The sequence below is a fragment of the Mustela putorius genome, unplaced genomic scaffold (assembly GCF_011764305.1).
Source record: "Mustela putorius furo isolate JIRA1106 unplaced genomic scaffold, ASM1176430v1.1 tig00003836_pilon_pilon_pilon, whole genome shotgun sequence".
In the NCBI taxonomy this organism is placed as follows: Eukaryota; Metazoa; Chordata; class Mammalia; order Carnivora; family Mustelidae; genus Mustela; species Mustela putorius.
Genome location: NW_025421989.1, coordinates 14,348,314 through 14,375,722, shown reverse-complemented (window position 1 = coordinate 14,375,722; position 27,409 = coordinate 14,348,314). Strand labels below are relative to the sequence as shown.

The following is a 27,409-nucleotide window of genomic DNA, read 5'->3' as shown; positions in this document are numbered from 1 at the left end:
TGCTTATATGTAAATTATACCTCAAAAAGGTTGATTTAAAATGAATTATTTAAGCAGCCATCAAAAAGAAAGAAAGAAAGAAAGAAAGACATCTTGCCATTTGCAATGATGTGGATGGAACTAGAGGGTATTATGCCAAACTAAATACGTCAATCAGAGAAAGACATGATCATATGATCTTGCTGATATGTGGAATTTGAGAAACAAGACAGAGGATCATAGGGGAAGAGAGGAATAAATGAAACAAGATGAAACCAGAGAGAGAGAGAGACAAACCATAAAACTCTTAATCTCAGGAAACAAACTGAGGGTTGCTGGAGGGGCATGGGGTGGGAGGGATGGGGTGGCAGAGTGATGGACACTGGGGAGGCCATGTGTTGTGGTGAGTGCTATGAACTGTATAAGGCTGATGAATCTCAGACCTGTACCCCTGAAACATACATTATATGTTAATTTTTTAAAAAAAATACTATAAAGAAATAATTTTTAAAAATGATTTAAAAGTAACTCACCTTAAGTTATAGACCAAGATAAGCTTGCTACCCTGTTAATACTATAGATAATAAAAAGTTCAAAAAATAAAATGCAGTTATTAAGACAAAAAATGAGATATCCAAAGAAAAATTTTCACTAACTTCTATGACAGAGCAAATAGCAATCCTTTCCAATAGAGACTTTCAAAACAATTTAGCTCCGTATCTATAGATCATACAAAATTTGATATATACCTTTTTTTTACATAACCCTTCAGACATTATATACAGATGCTCTTAAATCACTTTGTCTACCAACCACACTCAGACTGTGGTTATATCCACAAATTTTTAAGAGTATATGGCAATGATGCCTGTCAAAGCATTACAGGTTAGTAATATTAACCATCATGTCTGTACTGTAATTATTGCACAATTGTATTAGAGTTTTACTTCATTTTGACCTTATTTTACAAAAATAAGCAGACAATGAGAAAATGGAAACTTCACCTCTAGTGGTCAATTGAGAAGACAGTATTAATTAGGCATGCCAAATGTAGGCAATCTACATCCTCTATCAGATAATCATAGACTTTGTGTTCTGTAGTGAACAAAGAGTACAAAATTTACATTTAATGTTGGAAATACATAATCAAAGACTAAATCTAAGATGTGCCAAGAAAATGTAACTTTTTAATTTTCTATAACTTTTAATCTTTCTTTCCAAGCTCTGACCTTGATTTAATTTGCATTCTATAGTAGCTCAGTCTTTTCTGGCTTATAGTCTCTTTCAAGTAAATGCTCAGTCCCCCTCAGATTTTCTCTCTGCTTCTACCAAGATGGCAGATGGATGTATGTATGGATGTGGGCTGGGGTTACAGAACTTCACCGTGGTAAGGGAGGGGCTTTCAGATAAATACACGTCCTTGTGCTATCCCCTGGGACTCTGGTCTCCAAGACAAGGTTCCCTGTAGGCCTGGACCCCAGAACACTGGCTTGATATTGCCGTTGGACTCCAGGGAGACTGTGGACTCAGGTATGTGCTTTTGGCTTATAGCCCGGGTGTCTGGCCTGGTTGTTTGGCTCCTTCTCAGTTTTAATCGGTGAAGACATCCAGACTCCTCAATTTCATTTATAACGACAACCTGGTTATCAACCACAGTGTTATCAGCTTGCCCCTCAACACAGCATCCCCACTGATAGTTTCACTGGCTCTCAACCCAGATACCTGGAGTGTGCAGTGACTTTGAGATTCCTTAGAGGCCAATCACAAGCTGAAGAGAGACCCAGGAATCTTCTCTCCACCTAACCACAGCATGCCACATTTTAACTCTGCTGCTGCTGCTTCTATTGTGATGAGGCAACTTTGCAAGGCAATTTCCATCAGTTCCATAAGGGGAATGGGGTATAAGCTTCCTTCACTTGTGGCTTTATTCACCCTCAACCTACGGTCTCCCTAAATCCAGAATTTTAGTTCCCTGAGGAAATGGGAGTCAAGGGGAGAGAATGTCAAGACTTGCCTGCCCCACCTCAGCCTCTTCTGCTCACACCCCTTTGGCACCTGGAAGGACTGCTTTTCATCTCTCTTTTAAGTGTCCTAATTACTCTTTTAAGAGTAATTTCCCCTCCAAAGAGGCATTAACCCTACTCTCTAACCTGGAACCAAGATAGAAGAAAAAGTCAAAAGAAAAAAACCCAATTTACCGGCCCAAGATACATCACCAGGTATTCCACAAATATTACCTCTGTTAAATATATAAAGATCCAGGTACAATGACAAGGTGGGAAATAGGTCTATTAACTAAAATGGACTAATAGTCAACATAAAAAAAATACAGTTCAAATGAAGACAAAAATCTACTATCTTGTTTTACAAGTGATGGAGCACTTGCTACATACAGATTTCTTTACTGAAGGAACGAATGATTGTGCCTAGCTTTCTCAGGGCCATTTTTTTCCAGAAAATTGTGTAGGTACCAATAAAGTCAGCATACTTACGTTTTGCAGACACTGGTGAGTAAACAATGTACAGAATGCTAACAATAGCAGAGCTACTACAGGGTATAGTAGCTCACTGCTTCCTGGGAGTGCTAACAAAAACCAGACCCATGAGTACATACTCATATCTTCTGCTCTAGTCAGAAACATTACTGCTAAAGTGATTATAAAACCACTGCCTAAGAATGTTTGATTCTATTTTGCTCTTATTCATCAATAAGCTGATAAATCATACATCATAAATATAAAATATAAAATCTATAATTCTTGATTTTTGGCCCTACTTTTATTTTTTTTTAAGATTTTATTTATTTATTTGACAGCACAAGCAGAAGCAGCAGCAGCAGGCATAGGGAGGGAGAGAAGCAGGCTCACCGCCGAGCAGAGAGCCCAAAGTAGGGCTTGATCCCAGGACTCTCGGATCACAACCTAAGCTGAATGCAGCCGCTTACCTGACTGAGCCACCCAGGCATCCCTGGCCCTACTTTTAAGTCTGCCTATGAAAGAAGAAAAATGAGCATACTGAGAACTGGTGAAGAAAGTCAAAACACCATGTTTTCTTCCAACTCATGAGAAATATGCCTGGGGTTTAGGACAGAAACATGCTTAAGGAAACTCCAAAGTTCAAAAGCGACAGAAACTATGTTCCATATAATACCTTTAGGCCACTAAGGTGTAAGGTCCTCCAGCTTACTACGATGTTGCCAAAATGTGAAAGACTGACAGGGAGAGTAAGACAAACTCAGAAGCTCTCTGTTCAGACAACTGAACTGGATTACCTCTAGGGACCTCCTGTTCATACATTCCGACACATTCACACACATGCAGACCAAAATGGTACAACTAAAATCTGAAACAAGTTCGAAGTCATTACTTTTGCAGTAACCATATCCATGTAGAAAACTGAAAATTACATTCAACATAGGTAAGCAACAGTTTCTTTCTTAAAAACTTATTTTCAAAGTATCTAGTTTAGTTAAAACTTATTTTATCTTTTACGCATTGTGCAGAAAACTAGAGAATGCCAGATTCACTTTCTCTTACCATAGAAAGAGATGACTATCAAACATAAAACAGCCTAAATATTTTTGAAAGAGCAAGTCTGGTTAACCCTTATATCCAAGTACCCAGCCCTTTATCTTACATTATGATAGCTACGTAACAAAAATGTCCCCAGGAGCGAACTGTACCATCTCGTTGTATAAGCATGGAACTGTTCACCACCATCATAAAGGAAACCGAATGACCTCAAACAAGCCACCTTGAGAGCTAAGGCAGAAGAGAAGGAGAGGACAAAAATCCCAGAAGTGGCCATGTCTTTGCAACAACTGTGCAATAGAAGTCTCAAGCAGAGACTTTTGAGAGAATCAGCCAAGAAACACTATATACTCTGAACAAAATCCTTGTGTGGCTGGTTATTTGATGTCAAGAATATCACTGAGGCATTCTAGTTGAAATCCTCTTGCAGGAATATTCTCCAAAGACCTCAGTGAGGTCATCAGTTTGCACATAATGGATATTTCGTACATACTCTGCTGTCAATTGTGGGACTGGGGAAAAGAAAGATGTATTACATATCACGCAGCCCAGTAGCTTTGCAAGGCTTCCAGTAAAAGGTGTTAATTACACGCACCATCTCCTAAAAAACTTAAAAACAACAACAACACCCCAAACAACAACTACAACAACAAAAATCCTGCTCCTGTCACACCTAATTATTTGCAGTTTCTCAATTGAAACTTGACACATACTTGTTTACACTCTGCCCCCAACATTCATCCTTTCTTCATTCATTCAATCAACAGTTTTCAAGCTCCTACCCAGTGACAGGTATCGTGCTAAACAAAAACACAACAACTCAAATAGAGTATTCATTTGGGTAAGGGAGTACCCAGGCAGGTAACTTGTTTTTAGCTGGTAATTAAATCACAAGAAGCCACCCCTGCTTCTTCTGGTTAATTCTTCTTTTTTCTTTAAAACCCTTCTTTGGGAAGCACTCCAAGATCCCCCAGATTATTTTTTATGTTCCTTTTTTGTGGTCCCTAGCACCCTATCCATACCTCCAACTGGGATCTTACCATACCTACATGGGAATCTGGGGTTTGCCATTCAATCTCCCTTCCCACCTCAGGCTGTAAGATCCATAAGCCTAGGCCTTTAACGTAACTCTATGACCTAAGACCTAGCAGAAGACACTCCAAAAAGGTAGGCTAAATGAGTTAGGCACTTTAGCTGCTCTAAGTACCTCTTAAGGATCTTATAGAGACCAAGAAGAAATGCAGCCAGGGACACACAGAGACTAGAGATATGTAAATTTTAACTAAAAACATCACAGGGGGTGCCTGGGTAGCTCAGTCATTAAGCCTCTGCTTTCACCTCAGGTCACGATCCCAGGGTCCTGGGATTGAGCCCTGCATTGGGCTTCCTTGCTTGGTGGGAAGCCTGTTTCTCCCTCTCCCATTCCTCCTGCTTGTGTCCCCCCTCTCACTATGTCTCTGTCAAACAAATAAGGTCTTTTAAAAAAAAATAAAAACATCACAGACAATAAAGACTGAAAGAGTATCTTGTTAAAAAGACCAACCACCTGAGTTTTGAAATGAGTGACCTATTTGTTTCTTGATGTTTTCATGCTCTGTCAATCTATGAACTCCTCAAGGGCAGAGAACCCATTCTAACCACTATGCTGTCATGAGCCTTTTTCTTCCAGAATGTGGGCTCTCCACAATCATGAGCCACGACCTTTTTGTTCTTTATCCCAAACATCCAACAGAAATCACTACCACGGGTGCTTTAACAAATGTCTGCTTAATTAATTAACTTTAAGTTCTAAAGCTCGCTTGTGTGGTTTCTCTTGAGCTACAACTAACAAAGATCCCTTTATACATCAACAAAGAATGTATTTAAATGGCACTGATAATAAACCAATATGAATTTGAAAGATCTGCTTCAGATAAATCACATAGTGGGTAAGTGCCTATGGAAATTTAAACAGCAATGACATGAAAAATGCAAGTCAATGAATTAAGAGAAACTATACATTATTCTCTAACAAAACATGACAAATTTTATATTTAATGCTGTGTTTATAAGGAATAGAACAAACTGTTATACTACCTAGTACACAGAATATGTAAATGAAACTTGACTCCACATTTTAAATGAGAAAATTTAAATTTTCCCTGAAGAAGCATGGTAAACGGCAGCATGAATCACTCCTGAAAAGAAAAACTTGATTACATTTTAAGTACTTCATAATAAGCCCCAAAAGAATTTAAATCTAATGGCATGGATATTAATATAATAACTTGTTAATCACATCCTTCTATTTGTTCTACTAGCTGTAGTTGAAAAAAAAAGGCACCTGAAGCAATAGAAAATATCATAAATGTATATAAATGTGACAAATAATAGGTGTATATAATACAATATAATCTGGCTAAATTTTATCTTGAACTCTAAACAACCTAAGAAAATGCAGAGATTTCTAACAAAATCATTACTTCTTACTTTCTGAAACAAAGCTAAAAATCTGATTATTAGAGGGCTATGTTCCAAACAATTTAAAATACAAGATATGTACTGGTTATTTTTCGTATTCTCATTGCCAGATCTATGTGGTTTCATAAGAAAGGAAACAGAGTGTTTCTAATTAGAAAGTCTTTAATTACATAAAATTACTTAATTGATACCTTTTAGAAACCCAGAAGCACTTCTTTCAGACACAATCTTGGTTTCAAATAAATGATAATAAAAGCAAAGTGAAACTCAAAGGTTGTCACACATCCAGAAGAAGGGTAAGAACTTCAGATCTAGAGCCAAACTGCCTGAATTCAAATCACGGCTCTACCACCTAGGAGGTAAGAGACCTTTGACGAGTTAAACTTCTCAGTGCCTCAATTTTCTTTTCTGAAAATTGTATCTAATGTCACTTATTCCTGAGGTTACTATTAGGACTGAATAAGAGGATACAAGTAAAATGCTCAGAACTGCACATGAACTAAATGTTATTACTATTATTACTATCATCAGGGAGAAAGTTCAAAATGCTCTACTTTCGGCATTCCCAAATCACCCAAGCATGTTTCCAAAGGAACTCAGAGAACATGGGGTTTGCTCCTGGGGGTGAGGGGAGGGGGTGTCTTCTCCTGTCCCTAGGGAGAATTAACAGTCCTTATTATTATAAAGCTCGGACTCACAAAGGCCGTAGAGCCGAACTTCCCATCCAACAGGCTAATGTCAAGGAGAGCTGAAGTTCCTCCAGGACCGGAGGGTCCTCTGAGACTGGGAGGATCACGGGGCTGGGGCTTCTGCATGAGGCAGAGGGCTGTCCAGGACTTCGGACAGTGGTGTCACTTGGCTAGGTTCCTCCAGTCTGATCACTAAGCACCATAGCCTGGAGAGCTGGGGCCAGGGAAACAATGCCCACTATAGGGTAGTGCCTGGCAAAAGGTTTAATGGTAACCAGAGCAACAAGCAATGGTAACCATGAGAACAACAAGGCACTTAAGGATTAGGCCTCTTCCCATTTGGCTGGCACTTCATAAACCAGAACAGGCTTATGTCAGTCAATGGGAAGCAAAGGAGCTCCAATGCCACAAGGTATGAGCTAGATTTAGTTTCATTTCTAAAATAAAGAATTGTGTTTTCTACCTCAGTGTCATGAGGCAAATTAAAATCTATTTTCACAGGTCTTTAAACTCTTCAAAATGGTGAGGTCTCTGAAGTTAAGGATGACATCTCAGTCCCATCTATATTCCCCAGGGCCAGTCACAGCACCTAATACATGGTTGATTTCAAGAACAAACTGATGTTATCATATAAACCGGTATTTACAGAATTTTCACACACATGTGGAGACTTCTAGTTTTGGTAAAGATGGAGTAGACCCACTTCTCACAGGTCCTTCCTCTTGAAACTAAAAATCCCTACACCAAGCATAGGAAGACAAGGCAGTCAGGACTTGAAGAACATGGTGGCAGTGAGTTCCCAGGGTTTCCCCACTGTTTCCTATGTATCTCCAAAAGAATACTGGAGAAGTCTCCAACCTAGAACCGACAGGAGGCAAACATAAAGAGGTGCTAAGAAAAGTCTGTTCTCATAGCCGACAGATCAGGAAAAGGATGGGCTAACACGAAAAAATCTTCTGGGCAACACTCGCCCTACTCCAGGCAAACATCAATGGAAAAACTGCACTACCATCCCACTGAGGTTTCAGGGGCTGAGCAGATAGACACTTTACTTTCTTTCTCTCTCTCTCACTCACACACACACACACACACACACACACACACCTCCAAGGAAGCAGGCGCCAGGGCACTAATCTTCCACCCCCGTCTGGCAGAAGCGGGCACAGCTCCCATTCCCTGCCTGGTCATATTGGCAAGTCCGGTCTAGAGCTGATCTCCCATCTCCCTCCAGGCAGAAGCAGGCAACAGAACTCTGGCCCTTCTGGCACAGCAGTGTCGGCAAGATGGAGCAGAAGCAATAAGGCAGCATGAATCACCGGTCCACTTTTCTCTGGGAAGCTGTCAGATGAGGAGGTGAACATCCACCCTACCCTTCTGCAAGGAGGCAGTGGGAGTAAGAACAATGTGGGGGGAGGAGGGGCACCCAAGCAGGAAGCTGAACACACCTAGTCAGCCATCAGGCTACCACCCAACAGGGAGGCTGCCTGCTGAACAAAACAAAATAATAAAGAGTCCAGAGTGTCGTAATATCCAAACCGACCAGGATACAATAAAAATCTATAGATCACTTACCACAACCAAGGACCATGAAAGTCACAACTTGAATGAGAAAAAACAAGACACATCACCACAGAGATGAATCAGATGTTAGAATTATCTGACAAGGATTTTAAAGCAATCTTAATAAAACTACTTCAACAAGCAACCCAGAAACACCCATGGGCAGTGATTAAAAATAGCCCTAATAAAAGCCTGCTCTCTCAAGCTAAAGGATCAGGCAAAGAGCAGCCTAGGATGACAGAAAACATTTAGACAATAACCAACCACCCTACTCTAGCTAGATGAAACAATGGCTTCACTCACATCAGTAAGGGCGAAGTGGGAAGCATGCCCAACCCCCTGCCAGGGTAGTGCCAGTGAAGGGTACATAAGAAGCCAAACTCCCATTCACATCAGTAACAAGGAGCCCCTCCCCAATAGGTATGAGTGCAGGCTGAAAGAGGAAACTCAACTACCATCCCCATCCGTGCCCTCTACCTTGCAGGGCACTGTCATAAAGGACCAGATAAAACAGAAGATTAAATAAGATAGAGAGTCTAATGACATAATATCCAAAATGTCTGGGTTTCTACAGAAAATCAATCATACTAAGAACTAGGAAAACATCAACATGAATGAGAAAAGACAATCAAAAGATGCTAACACAGAGATGGTAGAATTATTTGACAAGAATTTCAAAGTAGCCATAATACAAAGAGATAGTCTCAAAGGAAATTTTAATTACACAGGACTCAATGAATACACATTAAATCAAAATATGTGTGATGCAGCTAAAGCAATACTAACAAAGAAATTTATAGCACTAAATGCACACATTAGAAAAGAGAAAGGCCTCAAATCAGTAATATAAAGTCTTACCTCAATACCAAAAAAAGAAATGAGCCCAAAACAAGAAGGTAACAAAGATAAAAGCAGAAATCAGTGAACTCTCAAACAGGAAAAAAAACCAAAAAACAAAATTATTTAAAAATTTTAAAAATAAAATCAATGAAGCTAAAACTGGTCCTGCTAAAAGATCACAAAAATTGATAAACTTCTGGCAAGACTGATAAAGAAAAGATAAAAACATCAATATCAGGAACAAAACAGGGGAGAGATCCCTAAAATCCCATGGCCATTACCACAAACTTCACACTCCTAAATTTCACAACTTAAGGAAGAGGCCAATTCCTGGAAAACCACAAACTACCATACATAACCAAGATGAAATAAACAATTTAAGTAGTTGTATTTGTTAAATTTGTAATTTTAAATTCCCAATAAAAAAAATCTTCAGGCTCAGATGATTTCACTAGAGAATTCTACCAAACATTTAAGGGAGAATTAATGTCCATTTTACACAATCTCTTCCAGAAATTAGAAGAGGAGGAAATACTTCCCAACTCATTCTATGAGGCTACCAACACAATGATATCAAAACCTGACGAAGCACAAAAAAATAAAGTATAGACCAACAACTCTTATGAACTCACGTACAAAAATCTTCAACAATATACTAGCATTTCAAATTCAGTGATGTATTAAAAGAACTGTACACCATGACCAGTTGGATTTATTCTAGATATGCAAGGCTGATTCAACATTTGAAAACCATGCCAGGGATGCCTGGGTGCCTCAGTTAGTTAAGCGTTTGCCTTTAGCTCAGGTCATGACCCCGGGGTCCTGGGATCAAGTCCCGCATCGGGCTCCCTGCTCAGTGCTGGGCCTGCTTCCCCCTCTCTCTCTCTGCCTGTTGCTCCCCTTGCTTGTGCTTGCTCTTGGTCTTTCTCTCCCTCTGTGTCAAACAAATAAATAAAATCTTAAAAAAAGAAAGAAAGAAAGAAAACCATGTCAACAGATAAAGAAGAAAAATCATATGATCGTATCAACAAATACAATAAAAGAATGACAAAATCAAATACCAGTTTATGATTAAGAAAAAAAAACTCTGGCAAACTAGAAATAGAAGGTAAGTTTCTCAGCTTTATAAATATCATCCACAAAACCCTATAGCTAACATATTTAATGTGAAAGACCAAATGCTTTTTCCTTTTCCCAAAGATCAGGAACACGAAAGAAATGTCTGCTCTTATCACTATTATTGAACATAATATCGGAAGTTCTAATCAGAGTAATAAGCCAAGAAAAATAAATAAAAAGCATACAGATTGTAAACAAAAGAATAAACTGACACTATTTGCAGATGACATGATCATCTACACAAAAAAAAATCCTAAGAATCCACTAAAACCTCCTAGAATTATTAAGTTTAGCAAGACTGCAGAATACAAGATCAAGGCACAAAAATCAATCACATTTCTTTTAAGATTTATTTACTTATTTTAGAGAGAGAAACACACAAACATCATGAGCAGGAGGGGGCTGAGTGAGAGGGAGAGAGAGAATCTCAAGCAGACGCTGCGCTGAGCACAGAGCCTAATGGGGGCCTCGATCCCAAGACCCTGAGATCATGACCTGAGCCAAAACCAAGAGTCAGTGGCTTAAGGGACTGTGCCACCCAGGTACCCCAATCACATTTCTATATGCAAACAACAAAAATGGGACACAGAAGTTAAAAGCAAAACATCATTTACAATTACTTCAAGGAAAGGGGTGCCTGGGAGGCTCAGTCCATTAAGCATCAGACTCTTGACTTCAGCTTGAGGTTGTGATCTCGGGGTCGTGGAACTGATCTTCACGGGGCTGCATGCTCAGCACGGAGTCTGCTTGTCTCTCTCCCTCTGCTCCTCCCACTGCATTTGCTCACGCACTCTCTCTCCGTGTCTCTAAAATAAAAAGGAGCGCCTGGGTGGCTCAGTCATTAAGTGTCTGCCTTTGGCTCAGGTCATGATCCTAGGGTCCTAGGTTCGAGCCCCGCATTGGGCTCCCTGCTCAGCGGGAAGCCTGCTTCTCCCTTTCTCACTCCACCTGCCTGTGTTCCCTCTCTCGCTGTGTCTGTCAAATTACTAAACAAATCTTTAAAATAAGTAAATAGATAAATATCTTTTAAAAAGTTACTCCAAGAGAATGAAATCGTCTCACATAAACTTAATGCAATATATATAGGATCTGTATCCTATAAATTACAAAATGTTAATGAAAAAAACTGAAGAAAGCCTAAGTAAATTGAGAAACATACTATACTCGTGTATTAGAAAACGCAACAAGATGCCAATTTTCCCCAAACTGATATATGGCTTTGATGCAATTCCTATCAAAAATCCCAGCAAGTGTTTTGTAGATACAGGCAAATTTATTCTAAAATGAAAACGAAAAGGCACATGACCTGGAATTGCTAAAGAAACTTTGAAAAAGCAGAATAAAGTGAGAGGAATCACTATACCTGACGTTAAGGTTTAGTACAGAGCTACAGAATGGTTATTGAGACAGTGTGATACCGGCAGAGGGATAAACACAGAAATCAATAGGGCCACACAGATATAGTAACGGATTTTGCCTGCAAAAGCAATTCGATTAAGGAAGAAGACATTTTTCCACAAAAGGGGGTGCGACAGCAATTGGACTCCATAGCCAAGAAAGTAAAGAGACAAGACGAGAAGGGAAATGCCTCAACCTAAAATCTCACGACTTATACAACAATTAACTCAAAATGGAACACGGACTTACACTTACTTAAATGTAAACCTATAAAACGTTTAGAAAACAAAGAAGAAAATCTTTAGGATACAGGACTAGACAAAAAGTTCTTAGACTTACCACAAAAACATAATCCGTAAAAGGAAAAACTGATAGATGACCTTAACAAGATTAAAATAATTTGCTGTGGAAAACCTTATTAAGTGATGAAAAAGCTATTAGCAGGGAGAAAATATTTTCAAGCATATCCCACAAAGGATTTTAACCCAGAATATAAATACATATACTTTTTTAACTCTTTGAACTCAATGGTACATAACAAAGAATCCAATTAGAAAACGGATAGAAGAAACAGGTATCTCACTGAAGAAGATACACAGATCCCAATTAAGCACATGGAAAGATGCTCAACATTACTAGCCATTAGGAAAATGCAAATTTAAACCACAATGAGATCATCCACACACCTATTAGAATGGCTAAAATAAAAAACAGTGATAATACCAAATACTGGTGAGCATGGGGAGGAATGAGATCACTCATACATTGTTGATGGGAATGTGAATCACTCTAGAAAAATAACATGACAGTTTCTTAGAAAACGATATATTCACTTACAACTCAGCAGTTATACTCTGGAGCATTTATCACAGGGAAATGAAAACTTTTGTTCACAAAAAAATCTGTACACAAATGTTCATACAGCTTTATTTGTAATAACCAAGCCTGGAAACAAACTAAAGGTCCTTCAACAGGTGAATAAGCAGAGGTACCTCCATACTATGGACTACTACTCAGCAATTAAAAAAAAAAAAAAAAAAAAAAAAACCTATTGGTTCATGCTAAAACTTAGATGAGTCTCAAGGGAGTTTTCCTGAGAAAAAAGCCAATCTCAAAAGGTTATACACTGAACCATTTCCATTTAAATAGTATCCTTGAAAAGACAAAATTATAGAGATGAACAGATCAGTGGTTGCAAAGAGTTAGGGAGAGGGGAATGGAGGAGTGCAACTGTGGCTATCAACAGCACAAGGGAGCCTTGTCATAAAATTGTTCTGTACCTTGACTGTGGTGGTCCCGTGAATCTACACCAGTGATAAAAACCATATATGTGTGTGCACATGTATGTATATATGAGTGCATGTAAAACTGGTGAAATATGAATAAGGCCAATGGATTATATCAATGTCAGTTTTCTGGTTATAATATTCTACTATAATTATGCAAGAGGATACTATTAGTAGCAATTAATTGAAAGATATATGGAATCTAGGGGCGCCTGGGTGGCTCAGTGGGTTAAAGCCTCTGCCTTCGGCTCAGGTCATGATCCCAGAGTCCTGGGACCGAGCCCCGCATCGGGCTCTCTGCTCAGCGGGGAGCCTGCTTCCTCCTCTCTCTCTCTGCCTGCCTCTCTACCTACTTGTGAACTCTGTCTGTCAAATAAATAAATAAAAATCTTAAAAAAAAAAAAAGATACATGGAATCTATTATTTCTTACCATTGCATGTAAATCTGTAATTATCAAGATACAAATTTTATTTTTTTTCAAATTTTTAAAAAGATTTTATTTATCCATCTTACACACACACACACACACACACACACACACAGAAAGAGATCACATGTTGGCACAGAGGCAGGCGGCGGGTTGGGGGAGGAGGGAAGCAGGCTCCCTGCTGAGCAGAGACAGATGTGGGGCTTGATCCCAGGACCGAGACCACGACCAGAGCCAAAAGCAGAGGCCCAACCCACTGAGCCACCTAGGTGCCCCTCAAGATAAAAATTTTAACAAAATCAAGCAAGCAATATGTGAAAATCAATGTGAAACAGGAAGTGTCCAATCCAAGATTTCAGAGGTTTCACAGTGCCCCAAAGAAACACACATCCCATTAGTAAAAAACTGTTTATTCCTCATGGAACAGTTTGTGAAAAGGAAATCTGAAAGACTCTTTAATGAGCCAAGAGACTGGGTTCTACAAATGAGACTGAACTGTCAGAGCAAGATGCTGTTCATTGGCAGGGTTAACATCTCGGGTGTGCCCGTACTCTCCCCTTCCTTCCACCCGGTGGGGTGGGAAGAAGCTTCTGAGGAAGAGTAGATCAATCACTTAAAAGAAAAAAAAAGAAGCTACATTTCTTGCACATCTAAGTAGTGGGAGTTCTGTAATCCTGCTATATATGATTAAAGATACTAATACTAAAACCTTCTGTAATGGAATCAATGCAATTCCATTTCTAAAACTCTAGTAGATTCTGCTTAGATTAAAATGTATCAAAGAAGAGTTCAAAAGACTAGGAAAGGGGCACCTGGGTGGCTCAGTGGGTTGAAGCCTCTGCCTTCGGCTCAGGTCATGGTCCCGGGGTCCTGGGATCGAGCCCTGCATCGGGCTCTCTGCTCAGCGGGGAGCCTGCTTCCTCCTCTCTCTCTGCCTACTTGTGATCTCTGTCAGATAAATAAATAAAATCTTAAAAAAAAAAAAAAAGACTAGGAAAGATGAATGCAGCTAGAAACTCTGAGGAGGCAAATAAGCAGGTTGCGCTCTTAAAATTTTATTAGATAAAGAACATTCTCGAGAATATATGATGGACAAGGTCTACATTTGCATTTAATAAAACTTAACATGACATTAGTCTAATGTGAAATGTTAAACCATTTAGTGTACAGAACTGTTTATGTAGCTGTCGTGCAAGAACAAAGTATAAAGCTCAGCATTTTCACCATCTGTTTTAGAAAAGTCATTTGAATAAACAGATTTCTTTAGTATATATTTCCAACACATTAGTTACATAGGTAAGACTCAAACCTTTTTCAACCTTTCTTGCATTCCAAATAAAATCTTAGTACAAACATTATAAACACTGGCCATCCAAAAGACTGCCTCCCAAAACTCATGAACAGAATATGAGTTCTAAAATAATGCTTATTACGTGGTTTATTAAGTAAAATAAAGCCAAGAACTATCAGTTACTGTAAAATTCATGTAAGATACACATTTAATAGTCCAGCTCTACGCATTCCTTTTTAAGTTTCTCACACTGAGTGCTGTTTACACAACTAAAAGTTTATCATGCAAGTATCAGTCATTACATTTCAAAACAAGGACATCATCCCTGACACCTTTCTATAAAAGAAAAAAAAAATCACAGTGAATAGAACCAGTATCCGTAATAAACTAAACTGGGTAAAGGGGGGGCACTTTGGGGAGGGAAGAGTGTTTCACTTTCACAGTTGGAATGAGGTAAACATCATTCGGCCCACACCACGAAATCCATGAGAAAGGATGAAACCTGATCCCTGCATTACTTTAAAATCCCATGTTTATGAGTTTATATTGCATTTGCTTATACCAATACATGACAGATATCTATCACTTTCATATACATTGAACCATTCTCAGGAAATAGGGGAGAGAAAAAGTCCTTACTAATACACCACCTAAAGCAACTTTTACTTAGAATGTAAATTCTTCGAGTCAACCATTTCAAATACCAACTGTGTTCCTCCATCAATCCCCGGTTTCTCCTCTCCTATCCCAGACCCCCTTGTCCCAAAAGAACCCATTATGTCTGTTAAGCCTCATAACTGACATGGCTGAGTACCACCTCCTCTGGAACAAAAGTACACTCTCCACCGTACCTTCCTTTTCTTTAAAAGCTGAGCAGAATCATAATGCTTTCAGGCGTATGTCTAGATCGCTAGGTCATGAAGGCTGCTGCGGGCAGAACTGCTGGCTTTGCAGAACGGCTGCTGCTCTACAATGACTACTGCCCAGTAACTACTTTTGTCATGCCCGCCCCCCACCAAAATTCTGCTTATGGGGGAAATCAAAAGGCTGTGCGTGCAAGTCAGAGGGGGTGATTCCCCCCAGCCCTATTAGATCTTGCTATGCTTTCTGTTTAGCATGGGTTTGCTCGTTTCCTTGTTTACTGTAACTGCGGCAGGAAGAACTGCTCCTGTTTCCAGAGGCCGCCCTGTCGATGGAAAGGGACATGGAGGAAAGAGGAGCAACCGATGAAGAGTCAGTGGAGGGGCTTGGCAGACCAGATGTATCAAGGTAAGACTCACTCTCTGGATCCTTCACATGACCCTTTAAGCCCCTAAAGAAGACACAGAACAACTCCATGATGTTCAGAGCAAGAGACACCAAGGACACCACCAGCATGAAGAGAATGAAGATGCTTTTCTCTGTGGGGCGAGAGAGGAAGCAGTCCACCTGATGCGGGCAGGGGTCTCGTTTGCAAGTGTAAACTGCATTCAGGCTGAATCCATAGATGTACCACTGGATCAGCAGGAAGGCCACCTCAAAAACAGACTTGAAGAAGACACTAATGGTATAGACTCGCAGCAGGCCCCTTCTCATTTTCACCTTACAGTGTTCTTCAATGCTACACTTGAACTTCTTGACTTCGATTTCGACTTCCTGCAAGTGCACGTCCATGTTGGCACCATCGTTCTGAGTGACTCTGAGTTCCTCCCCTCTCTTTTGCAACTTCTCTTCCTTGCGTATCATGTGGAATACGTGCGCCAGGTACAAGAGTGAGGGGAGGGACACAAATATGATCTGCAGGACCCAGAAGCGCACATGAGAGATCGGAAAGGACTTATCATAGCAGACGTTTTCACAACCAGGCTGCCGAGTATTACAACGAAAGGCAAACTGCTCATCTTCCCAGGCTGACTCAACAGCTGTCCCAAGTAGCAGGATTCGGAAAATGAAAAGGACGGAGAGCCACACCTTCCCTCCAGGGGTGGAGTGAGCTTGAACCTTATCAACAAGTTGGCCTAAGGCACTCAAGTCACTCATGCTGCCTGTTGGCTGTTCTTTCGCTTAAAAGAAGTGAAGAAGGCACACCAAGTGATTGCACTCCTTGGAGGATGAAGTAAAATGGAAAAGTAAGTTCGAGTACTCAACACTTTCCAAAGTTTCAAAGTCTGCTGCACCCTTTGGTCCCTTCCTCACTCTTCTTCCTAAGGAAAGATAACTGCTGAAACCTAATAAAAGCTTATGTGGATTCATTTCCACACATGGTGAGCAAATACGCTTAAGTAAGGATGTACACATATCAATAATGGGACAAATTACATAAATGAGGGGACTCAGGGGCACCTGGGTGCCTCAGTCAGTTAAGCAGCTGCCTTCACCTCAGGTCATGATCCCAGGGTCCTGGGATCGAGCCCCTCATTGGGTGCCCTGCTCAGTGGGGAGTCTGCTTCTCCCTCTCCCTGCTACTTACCCTGCTTGTGTGCTCTCTCTGTGTCAAATAAATAAAATCTTTAAAAAAAAAAGAGAGAGAGAGAGAGAACAACACATCTAAAGGTTTACTTCAATTCCAGAATAAAGCAATCTCCAAAGATGAAGACTGAAACACAGAAACTAATTAAAAATTCACATGCATATATTGACTAATTCATCTTCAAACGTTATCCGGGCCATCACTTCCCAAGTAGGGAATGACAGGGGTGCCTGGCTGGCTCAGTGAGTACAGGATGTGATTCTTGATCTCGGGGTTGTAAGTTTAAGTCCCGTGTTGGTGTGGAGACTGCTTTAAAGGGGGAGGGGGGACCAAATATATAATGATATTCATCTGAGCATTATTTATTCAGTGCCTACTAGATACCAGGTACTATATTGGATACTGGTCCCTATGGATGAGTAAAACAGAATTCCTGTACTTGTGCAACTTGCAAGTAACTAAAGGAAACAGATCGTTAAAAGTACAATATTTTAGGGATGCCTGGGGGGGCCCAGTCAGTTAACTATTTGACTCATGATCTCAGCTCAGGTCTTGATCTCAGGATTGTGAGTTCAAGCTGCACTGAACTCTGAGGAACCTACTTTAAAAAAAAAAAAAAAGTACAGTATTTTATTAAACCTAAGACACAACTGATTATAAGATAAACCATTATGTTACTTACCATTTAGAAAGCGATCAAGGCATCCAGTGTTAAGAGGTGCCTCAATTTCAGAAACGTGAGGGGAAATGTACATTTTAGAATCAGTGAAAAAGTCTAAATGAATATAGAATTGCAATTTTAAGTTAAGTGCTAAGAAGTTTAAAAAAAAAAGGTACTGACAGAAGTTAACTCAAGGAAATGCAGATCAGTCTGTATAGAGTCAGCCAGGCAAAGAGTCTGAAAACTATCAGCTGTGATGGAAGCCAGCACAGGCAAGGCTCTGGGAGAACTCACTGGACTCCGGGAGCTCAGCGGCAAGCAAACTGGTTAGTAGGTATCAAGCAGAGGTAGCACAGCCCAAGACTGGCGCTGGAGCAGGCTGCCTCAGGCATCTGCTTAGCAGCAGCAGAGACACCCAGGAGCAGAAAGCATGATTATACTGTGATAGTAGGGCAAGACTGAAGCTGAGGGGAAAATTACTAATGGCAGTTCAGGAGCTCTAGGGGTCTGTAGGAAGGCTGACACAACTGAAGAATGTACAGAGCACTACAGGGATGAGGGTTCTGTAATAAAATGGGCAGCAAGGGAGTTTTTGGTGGTGACAGAAAGAGAAGATGTCAAGAATCATGGGGGTGATCCTGAGTCTCTCTCCTAGAGAGGGTAATGGATGATCAATCCTGGCACTGTGGTCCTGAATGCTGTGGTGAATGAAGGGACATTTTGTAAGGGTAGCTGCCATCCCAGTTAGCATAAAGTAGCAAGATCATGTTTGTCCCCCCCCCCACCCCCCCACCCCCGCAAAAGAGGAACTCCAGCTCCCTCTTTATCTGGAAATTGCAAGTCGATATCCAGCCAACAGAGGCCTCAACTTAAATCTTACTTACTGAATGTGAACCACTATCTCCATTGAAATGGGAACACATGAAAGCTTTTCTGTTAAGACCCAGTATTAAGTGCCCCTACTGAAGACCTGCTCTTCTTTCTCCATTACCTCCTGATAGCCCTATTTCTTTTTTCTTTTTTTAAGATCTTATTCATTTATTTGACAGAAAGAGAGATCGATCACAAGTAGGCAGAGAGGCAGGCAGAGAGAGAAAGGGAAGCAAGCTCCCTGCTGAGCAGAGAGCCCAATGCGGGGCTTGATCCCAGCAACCTGAGATCATGACCTGAGCAGAATGCAGCAGCTTAACCCACTGAGCCACCTAGGCGCCCTCCGAGAGCCCTATTTCTTTATAAGAAATGTCTGTAAGCAAAAGCCTAAGCAAAGGTTTCTGCCTCTAATTCAAATCATGCTAGAAGAATGGATCTTCCTTTATTTTTGAGATTTTGTTTTTTAGTAATCTCAACACCCAAGGTGGTCTCAAACACACGACCCTGAGATCAAGAGTCACATGTTCCAACAACTGAACCAGCCAGGCACCCTGGAGCTTACTTTAAAACAAACCACAACTAATTGATTATTACATGGCAAAAAAATAATTATTTTCAATCAAATCCTTTCAATACAGCATGAACTCATCATTTCTAAAAATAAGATTTACTTAGTATGTTAGGAAAAAACCCATAATAGTTAATATTTTAATTCTCACTCCTGAAAAACTTTAATTCCCAAAGATATATATTCATTTTAAACAATTAAGAAAGTTAAAAGAGAAAAATATCTCTTAAACATGAGTTTGCCAACTAATAATCTTAATACCATTCAGCTGATTTGTTTCTTGGTTTCACAACTATTCCTCACAGTAGATTCAGTGAGAAAAATAAAACTTAAAATGAAACCTAAAAAAAGGGGGCAAGGTTAATGCAATTTACAATGTCTCAATTGCCCAAGGTTGGTTACAACTATTCTCCAAGGATAAGAACTGAAGGTTCCCAAAATGCAATTTTTTAGCAAGTAATCAAATTACAAGGCTTTGAAGTATATACTGTACTTTGTCAGTTGCTTAAATTAACACATTTTAGCCAAATTGTCCTTTATCATGCAGATTCTAGAGGTAATCCTATTAGGCTAAAGTCACCAAGATCTACAGTTTATAATTAATACATTCTTCAAGGTTAATTGAAAATAAACCACTGGCAGCATAAGAGTTAGGCATTTATTCTCGTTAGTTTTTCAAATTTAAACAGTGCTTAGTCTCCAGAGATTTCAAAATGCCTCAGAAAATTGAGTTACTTTTTCAAAAACAAGTAGGGTAAAGTAATAACGAGGGAAGGTTAAAGACAATAATCCCCGAAACTACTTTAGCACGGATTCTAAAAGCTATCTGATTAAAAAAAACAGTGCTGGGGAGGCGAGGGGGAGAAAATCAATAATTCCAGTTAATTTAGGGTGAAGTTATTAGCAATTTTCTAGAACTATAAGAAGCTCTTAAGTTTTTCAAATATTTTGTTCCAAAAAAGTTCTTGCTGAGCACTTCGAAAATATACAGATTCAAGATTCAAAGGGATGAAAATAACTAAGAATGAGTCATCTCAGCGAAGCAAATGGTTCATAGAGAAGTTAAAAGTCTCTTGCTGAACAAATTATTTTTAAGCTGGACAAGGTATTTCCAATTTTAAAACATAAAGCATCAGGTTTCGGCCCAAAAAATAAAGTGCTTGAATATTATCACACTCCTATCCTTAGAGCAAGAGAAAAAAAACCCAAAAAAACAAAAACAAAAACAAAACAAAACAAAACAAAAAAACCCCCACCACATTGAAAATCAACTTTCTTTAGGGTTATCAGATAATTAAGGACATAAGGCAAATTGAATTCCTGAAATCTGGAGAGACAGGCAAATAGAATCACACCTAAGAACAGCTTACCTGGAGCAGGAGGCACTAGAGCAATACACTAGGAAGAAAACTTAAATGGTAATTTTGACAAAGGCTTGCAAGTAAGAACTCCTCGCAACCAAGTCTTAGGAGGGCCCTCCACACTTCCTTGGCTCTACTTCAGGACTTCCCCAGGTTCTGAACATGAAGATCCAAGAATGATCTCCTCCCCTTTTCGGTAAGAGGGTTTTTTTTTTTTGTTTTTTTTTAATTTATTTAAAAAAAGCAACAATTTTGAATTAAGCCCAGGGTTAAGATCCGTAAAAATCGTCTCCCTTTTAAGGAAGAAGGGGAACATAACCATTTTGAAAAACACCAGGGAAAAATAACTGTTTTGAAATAAGCCTAGAACATTCTGTAAAACAAAAGCCAACACTCAAAGGGAAAATTTACCAGAGCCTTACATATTGTCCTGGGAGAGGGGAAACTAGCCAGCTACAGCCCCTCTAGCCTTCTTGCTTCACCTAAAATGAGGGGGAGAAAAAAAGCTAAAAAAAATACTTCTGAAGGTTCCAGGCCAGGACTCAGGCCCACCAAAAGACTTAAGATTTGGTCCTAAGACTGTAGAACATTTCCTCTTCTCCATACTCTACCACCAGGTCATGAAGTTCTGATACAGTAACAGCAGATTTCAAAAGGAAAGAGTTACAAGAAGCAGACTATTTAAGCTACTAACTATTTAAGCTATTTAAAAAGGAGTTCTTAGGGAAACACAAAGACAATGGGGGAGAAAAATAAACAAACAAAAAGACACTGGAGGAAACTGAAGCCTCTGGCACCTACACATACAACATCCAGCCAGCCCCAAGTCCAATAACTTAAATCATCACACTAAATGCCCATTTACCTCAGTTCCTATTACCTCATATAGCCTATCTGGGTTTATTTTGTTTTGTTTAAAGATTTTATTTATTTATTTATTTGACAGAGAGAGAGAGAGAGAGAGAGAGAGGGAGCACAAGCAGGGGGAGTGGCAGGCAGAGGGAGAGGGAGTGGGAGAAGCAGAAGATACTTACCAGACTGAGTCACCCAAGTGCCCCCTATCGGGGTTTTAAAAAACATTAAAAAACCTGCTAAAAAGGGCGCCTGGGTGGCTCAGTGGGTTAAAGCCTCTGCCTTTGGTTCAGGTCATGGTCCAGGGGTCCTGGGATCGAGCCCCGCATCGAGCCCCGCATCGGGCTCTCTGCTCAGCAGGGAGCCTGCTTCCTCCTCTCTCTCTCTCTACCTGCCTCTCTTACTACTTGTGACCTCTGTCTGTCAAATAAATAAATAAAATCTTTTAAAAAAAAGCTTGCTAAGAGACATGACAAAAGGCAGTCTGAGGAGACAAAGCATGCATCAGAATCAGACTCAGATATGGCACAGATCTGGGGATTATGAAGGATAATTTCAGATAGGGAATTTAAAATAACTAGGAGTATTATGTTAAAAGCTCTAATGGAAAAAGTAGACAAAATGCAAGTACAGACGGGTAATGATGGGTAATAACCATACACAATTCTAAGAAAGAATTAAAAGAAATACTACAAGTAAAAAACACAACAACACAATGAATGCTTATTCAGTCATGTCAAGGAAAGAATTAGGGAATTTAAAAATATTTCAAGAGAAACTTTCCAAACTAAATGCAAAGAGAAAAAAGGAATTTTTTAAAGCAGAAAACATTATCTAAGAACTACAGAACAATTACAAAAGGTATAACCAGATTACCAGAAGGAAAAATATGAGACAAAGTTAAAGAAATATTAAAAAAAAGTTAAAGAAATATTCTGCCTAAAAAGCAGAATACATTTATCTGATGGTGGACTTAGATAAGTTGTAAATATACACAGTAAACTCTAGAACAATGACTAAAAATCTTTTTTAAAGAAGTATAATGGACATACTAAGACAGGACAGAAAACAGAATCTTATAAAATGGTCAATTAAAATCAAAACGAAGAAAAAGAGGGGAGTATTTTTGTTTAAAGAGGAAAAAAAGGGAAGGGAAGTGGAGGCCTGGCCGGCTTTTAATGCCTTGATTTCAGGGTCATAAGTTGGAGCCCTACATTGGGTGCAGGGATTAGCTCTCCGCACCCCCAACAAAAAAAAAAAAAGGAAAAGAAAAAAATGAGGAAATCTGGATGACTCAACTGGCTGAGCGTCCAGCTCAATTTGGGCCCAGATCATGATCTCAGGATCCTGGGATTGAGCCCCACATTGTACTGGGCTCTGCCCTCTGCAGGGAGTCTGCTTGAGATTCTCTTTCTCCCTCTTCTTCTGCCCACATGCTCTCTTGCAAATAAATCATCTTTTTTAAAAAGTGTAATGGGGCACCTGGGTGGCTCAGTCAGTTAAGTCTCTGCCTTGGGATCAGGTCATGATCCTAGGGTTCTGGGATCAAGCTCCACACCCAGCTCTCTGTTCAGTGGGGAGCCTGCTGATCCCTCTCCCTCTGCCTGCCACTGCCCTTGCTTATGCACTCTTTCTCTCTGTCAAATGAGTAAATAAGATCTTTTAAATAAATTAATTAAATAAATAAATAAAAATAATTTAAAAATGTAACAAATACAAAAGTTACAAAAGTAAAAAGGGTTCATATTAACCCAATCACATTAATAATTACGTTAAAATCCTTACAAATGCAAATGGCTTTAAAAAGAGAGCATGCAAGTGTATAAGCAGGGGACAGAGAGGGGCAGAGTGAGGGAGGGAGAGAATCTTATGCAGGCTCCACACTCAATGTAGAGCCCAATGCGGGGCTCAATCCCACAATCCCAAGATCATGCCCTGAGCAGAAATCAAGTGTTGGTGGCTTAACTGACTGAGTCATCCAGATGTCCCTATAAAAATGGGTTTCTAAAACCACTTTAAATAAAAAGACGCAAATAGCTTAAAAGCAAAGGGATGCAAAAAGGTATACCACATTAGCACTAATCTAAAGAAAGCTGGAGTAGCTATATCAATTTTAGACAAAGCAGATTTCAGAACCAAGATAATCATCAGGAATAAAGAGGGACATTACAAAATGATACATTCTTCAAGAAGACCTAACTATCCTTAATATGCAGGCACCAAACAAAAGAGCACCAAAATACTTGAGATATATACAGATAGAACTTCAAGGAGAAACAGACAAGCACAACATTATAGGTGGAGACTTCAACACCCACCCCTTTCAGTCACTGACACATCCTACGGGTTAAAAAAAGAAAAGAAAAGAAAAGAAAAGAAAAGAAAAAGAAAAACTGACTAAGGATATAGGTGAACTGAAAAGCACCATCAACTAAGTAGATCTACTAGACATTTATGTAATACTTCTTCTAAGCACAATACATATTCTTCTCAAGTTTACATGGAGTATTCCTCAAGGTAGACCAAATTCTGGGCCATAAAACATAACAGATTTTTAAGCATAAAAATCATACAGTGTATACTCTCATGGAACGCCCAGGTGACTGAGTCAGTTAAGCCTCCAACTCTTGAGTTCAGCTCAAGTCATGATCTCAGGGTCATGGAGCCTGCTTGGGATTCTCTCTCCCTCTCCCTCTGCCCCTCTTCCCCACTGCTCTGGTGCTCACTCGCTCTCAATAAATAAAGTGCATGCTCACAACCAATGGAATTAAACTAGAGATCAAGAACATAAAGCTGGAAAATCTCAAAACATTTAGAGATTAAGCAAGACACTTCTAAGTAAGACACAAATCAGGGGCGCCTGGCTGCCTCAATCAATGAAGCATGCAACTCTTGATCTTGGGGTCATGCGTACAATCCCCACATTGGACATAAAGCTTACTTAAAAAAATAAAAATTAAAAAATAGCACACAAGTCAAAAGAATAAATCTTTAGAAATGTAAAAATACTTTGAACTAAATGAAAATGACAGTACAAAATTGCGTGACGCCGCAAAAGCTGTGTATAGGGGAAAAGTTTATAGCACGGGATGCATACCTGAGAAAAAAGAACAGACCTAAAATCATTAACTAAAAAAATAAAGTTAAAAAAAAATAAAATCAGTAATTAAGCTTCTATCTTAGGAAATAAGACAAAGAGGGATAACTTAAGCCTAAAACAGGAAGAAAATAATAATAAACTTTACAGAAGTAATCAATGAAATTGAACACAGGAAATCACCAGTGAAAAAAATCAATGAAAATAGGGGCTCCTGGGTGGCTCAGTGGGTTAAGCCTCTGCCTTTGGCTCAGGTCACTATCCCAGGGTCCTGGGATCGAGCCCCACATCGGGTTCTCTGCTCAGCAGGGTGCCTGCTTCCCCCCCCTCTCTCTGCCTGCCTCTCTGCCTACTTGTGATCTCTCTCTCTCTCTGTCAAATAAATAAATAAAATCTTAAAAAAAAAAAAAGAAAAATCAATGAAAACAAAAGCTGGCTCTTTTAAAAGATCAGTAAAATTGATAAACCTCTAGCCAGGCTAACCAAGAAAAAGACACAAATTATTAGTATCAGAAATGAAAGAAGAGTCATCACAACCAATCACATGGACATTAAAAGGATCATAAAGGAATATTATGTACAAATCTATGCCTATCAGTTTGGTAACTTAGCTAAACGGACCAATTCCTTGAAAGAAACAAAGTACCAAATGTACAAAAGGAATAACAGATAATCAGAATAGCCTATATATGTGGAAGAAAATCAGTAATAACCTTATAAAACAAAAAGTCCCATACCCAGACTGTTTCATTGGTAACTGCTAAACATTAAGGAGAGATTATACCAATTCTCTACAATCTCTTCCAGAAAAATCTCTTCCTTCCAGAAGTAGAGGAACAATTCTTAACTCACTCTATGAGGCCACTATTACCTTAATACCAAAACCAGATAAACTCATTAAAGAAAGGTAACCTACAGACAAATATCTCTCAGGAACAAAGATGTAGAAATCCTCAACAAATATTAGCAAAGAAAATACAGCAAAGTATAAAAAGAAGGACACATCGTGACAATATGGGATCTGTCCCAGGTGTACAACACTGGTTCAACATTCTAAAATCAATTCATGTATCTGCCATCATCAGAGGGCTAAAATAGAAACATTGTATCATCATAGCCATTGATGCAGAAAAGCACTGACAAAAGCCAACACTCACTTGTGATAAAATCTCTTACTAATCTAGGTATAGAAAGAATGTCCTCAATTTAATAAAGAACGTCTACAAAAAAAAACCAACAGTTAACATCATTCTTAATGGTAAGAAACTGCATGCCTTCCCCTAAGCTCAGAAACAAGTTAAGAATAACCCCTCTTGCCAATTTTATTCAACATTTTACTGGAAGTCATAACACAATAAGAAAAGGAAATAAAAGGGATACAGATTGGGAAAAAAAATAAAATTTTGTTCACAGATGACAGGATTTTCCAGAAGAAAATATCAAAAAATCTACATTAAAAAACTCCTGGAACTAATAAACAATTCTATCTAGGTCACAACTTATAAGGGTAATATACAAAAATCAACTGCTTTCCCATATACAGCAATGAATAATTGGGAAAAAAAATTAAAACAATACCACTCACATTATCACACACACAAAAAAGTACTTAAGTATAAATCTAACACAATTTTTCCAAGATTTGCACGCAAAAATCTACACAGCTATGTTGAAAGAAATCAAAGATGTAAATAAATAGAGAAATACTTTGCATTCTTGGATCGGTATTAAGATGTCAGTTCTCAACTTGATCTATAGATTCAGTGGGATCCCAATCCCAGTAAGCTATTTTGTGAAACAGAAAAGAGCCCCAAAACAGACCCAACACAAACACAGCCGATCTTTGACAAAGAAACAGAGACAATCCAATGGGGGAAAAGGTCTTTTCAACAAATAGTACTGAACATCCATACACAAAATAAAGGATCTAGATACAAACCTTTTAAGTTTAACAAAACCTAACTCAAAGTGGATCATAGACCTAGATACAAAACTACAAAACTTCTAAAAAATAACCTAGAAAATCTAGGTGACTCTTGACTTCAGTGATGAGTTTTTAGATACAACACCAAAAGGCTAATAATCCGTACATACACACAAAAACTGGTACACTGGGTATCATTAAAATTAAAATTTTCTGCTCTGCTAAAGTCACTGTTAACAGAAAGAAAAGACATGCCACAGACTGATGAAAATATGTGCAAAATACATATCTCCTGAGTGATGTCACTGAAAATGGCAAAATAAGGAAATCTAGGACTTGATAAAAACAGATAATGAGCTGGCAAAAAGTGTTAGAGTCAACTTTTCTAGGACTCTTCAACTAATCAAAAAGTAAAAACAACCAGGGAAAGACTTGATAAAGGAAGTAGCTACTTTGTGATATGAGCATGATATGCATTTTAAACTGCCCACCTACCTTACCTCACATACAGTATTCATGATGAACACGCAGACAACAAATAGAAGGCAACTTCTCAACCTGATGAACGACATTCATGAAAAACCAGTAGCTAACACCATGCATACTTGATGGTAAGAAAATGAAAGGCTTCTCCCCCGAAGATCAAGAACAAGACAAAGATACCTACTTTTGCCACTTAATAACATTATACTGGAAATTCTAACTAGAACAACTAGGCAAAACAAAGATATAAAAGGTGTCCAAATTTAAAAGGAAGGAATAAAACTATTCTCATTCATAGATGATATAATTACACATCTAGAAAATCCTAAAGAATCCATGTATTAGAGCTAACAAACAAATTCACCAAAGTTCCAGGATAAAAAATCAAAATACAATAGCCAGTAGTCCACAAAATGTTACCATATGACCCAGCAATTCTACTCCTAGGTATATATACAAAGGAATTAAAAGCAAGGACTCAAGATATTTGTCTGTGAGTGTTCATAGGAGCATTATTCACATTAGCCAAAAGTGGAAACATTCAACTGTTCACCAACAAATGAA

The 27,409-nt window shown here is 39.0% G+C and overlaps 2 protein-coding genes across 5 annotated transcripts in view; both read right to left on the bottom strand.

The window, feature by feature from the left end:
* Nucleotides 1–27,409, bottom strand: part of CDKL5 (cyclin dependent kinase like 5) — a 211,465-nt gene that overhangs the window by 83,835 nt on the left and 100,221 nt on the right. For 2 of the 4 annotated variants that reach the window (XM_004758930.3, XM_004758933.3), the window contains exon 1: nt 6,668–6,985. The exons of the other annotated variants lie outside the window; for them this stretch is intronic. In XM_004758930.3, the coding sequence (XP_004758987.1) occupies nt 6,668–6,784 (117 nt within the window). In that variant the 5' untranslated portion in view covers nt 6,785–6,985. Of the gene's footprint in view, nt 1–6,667; nt 6,986–27,409 lie in introns of those variants that run through there. 4 annotated transcript variants of the gene reach the window in all.
* Nucleotides 14,291–21,374, bottom strand: LOC101686198 (gap junction alpha-1 protein-like). Its single transcript, XM_013059633.2, has 2 exons — nt 20,499–21,374; nt 14,291–16,763 (listed from the first exon to the last, which is right to left on the bottom strand). The coding sequence occupies exon 2, from the start codon at nt 16,597–16,599 to the stop codon at nt 15,679–15,681; it is 921 nt and encodes a 306-aa protein (XP_012915087.1). The 5' UTR covers nt 16,600–16,763; nt 20,499–21,374; the 3' UTR covers nt 14,291–15,678.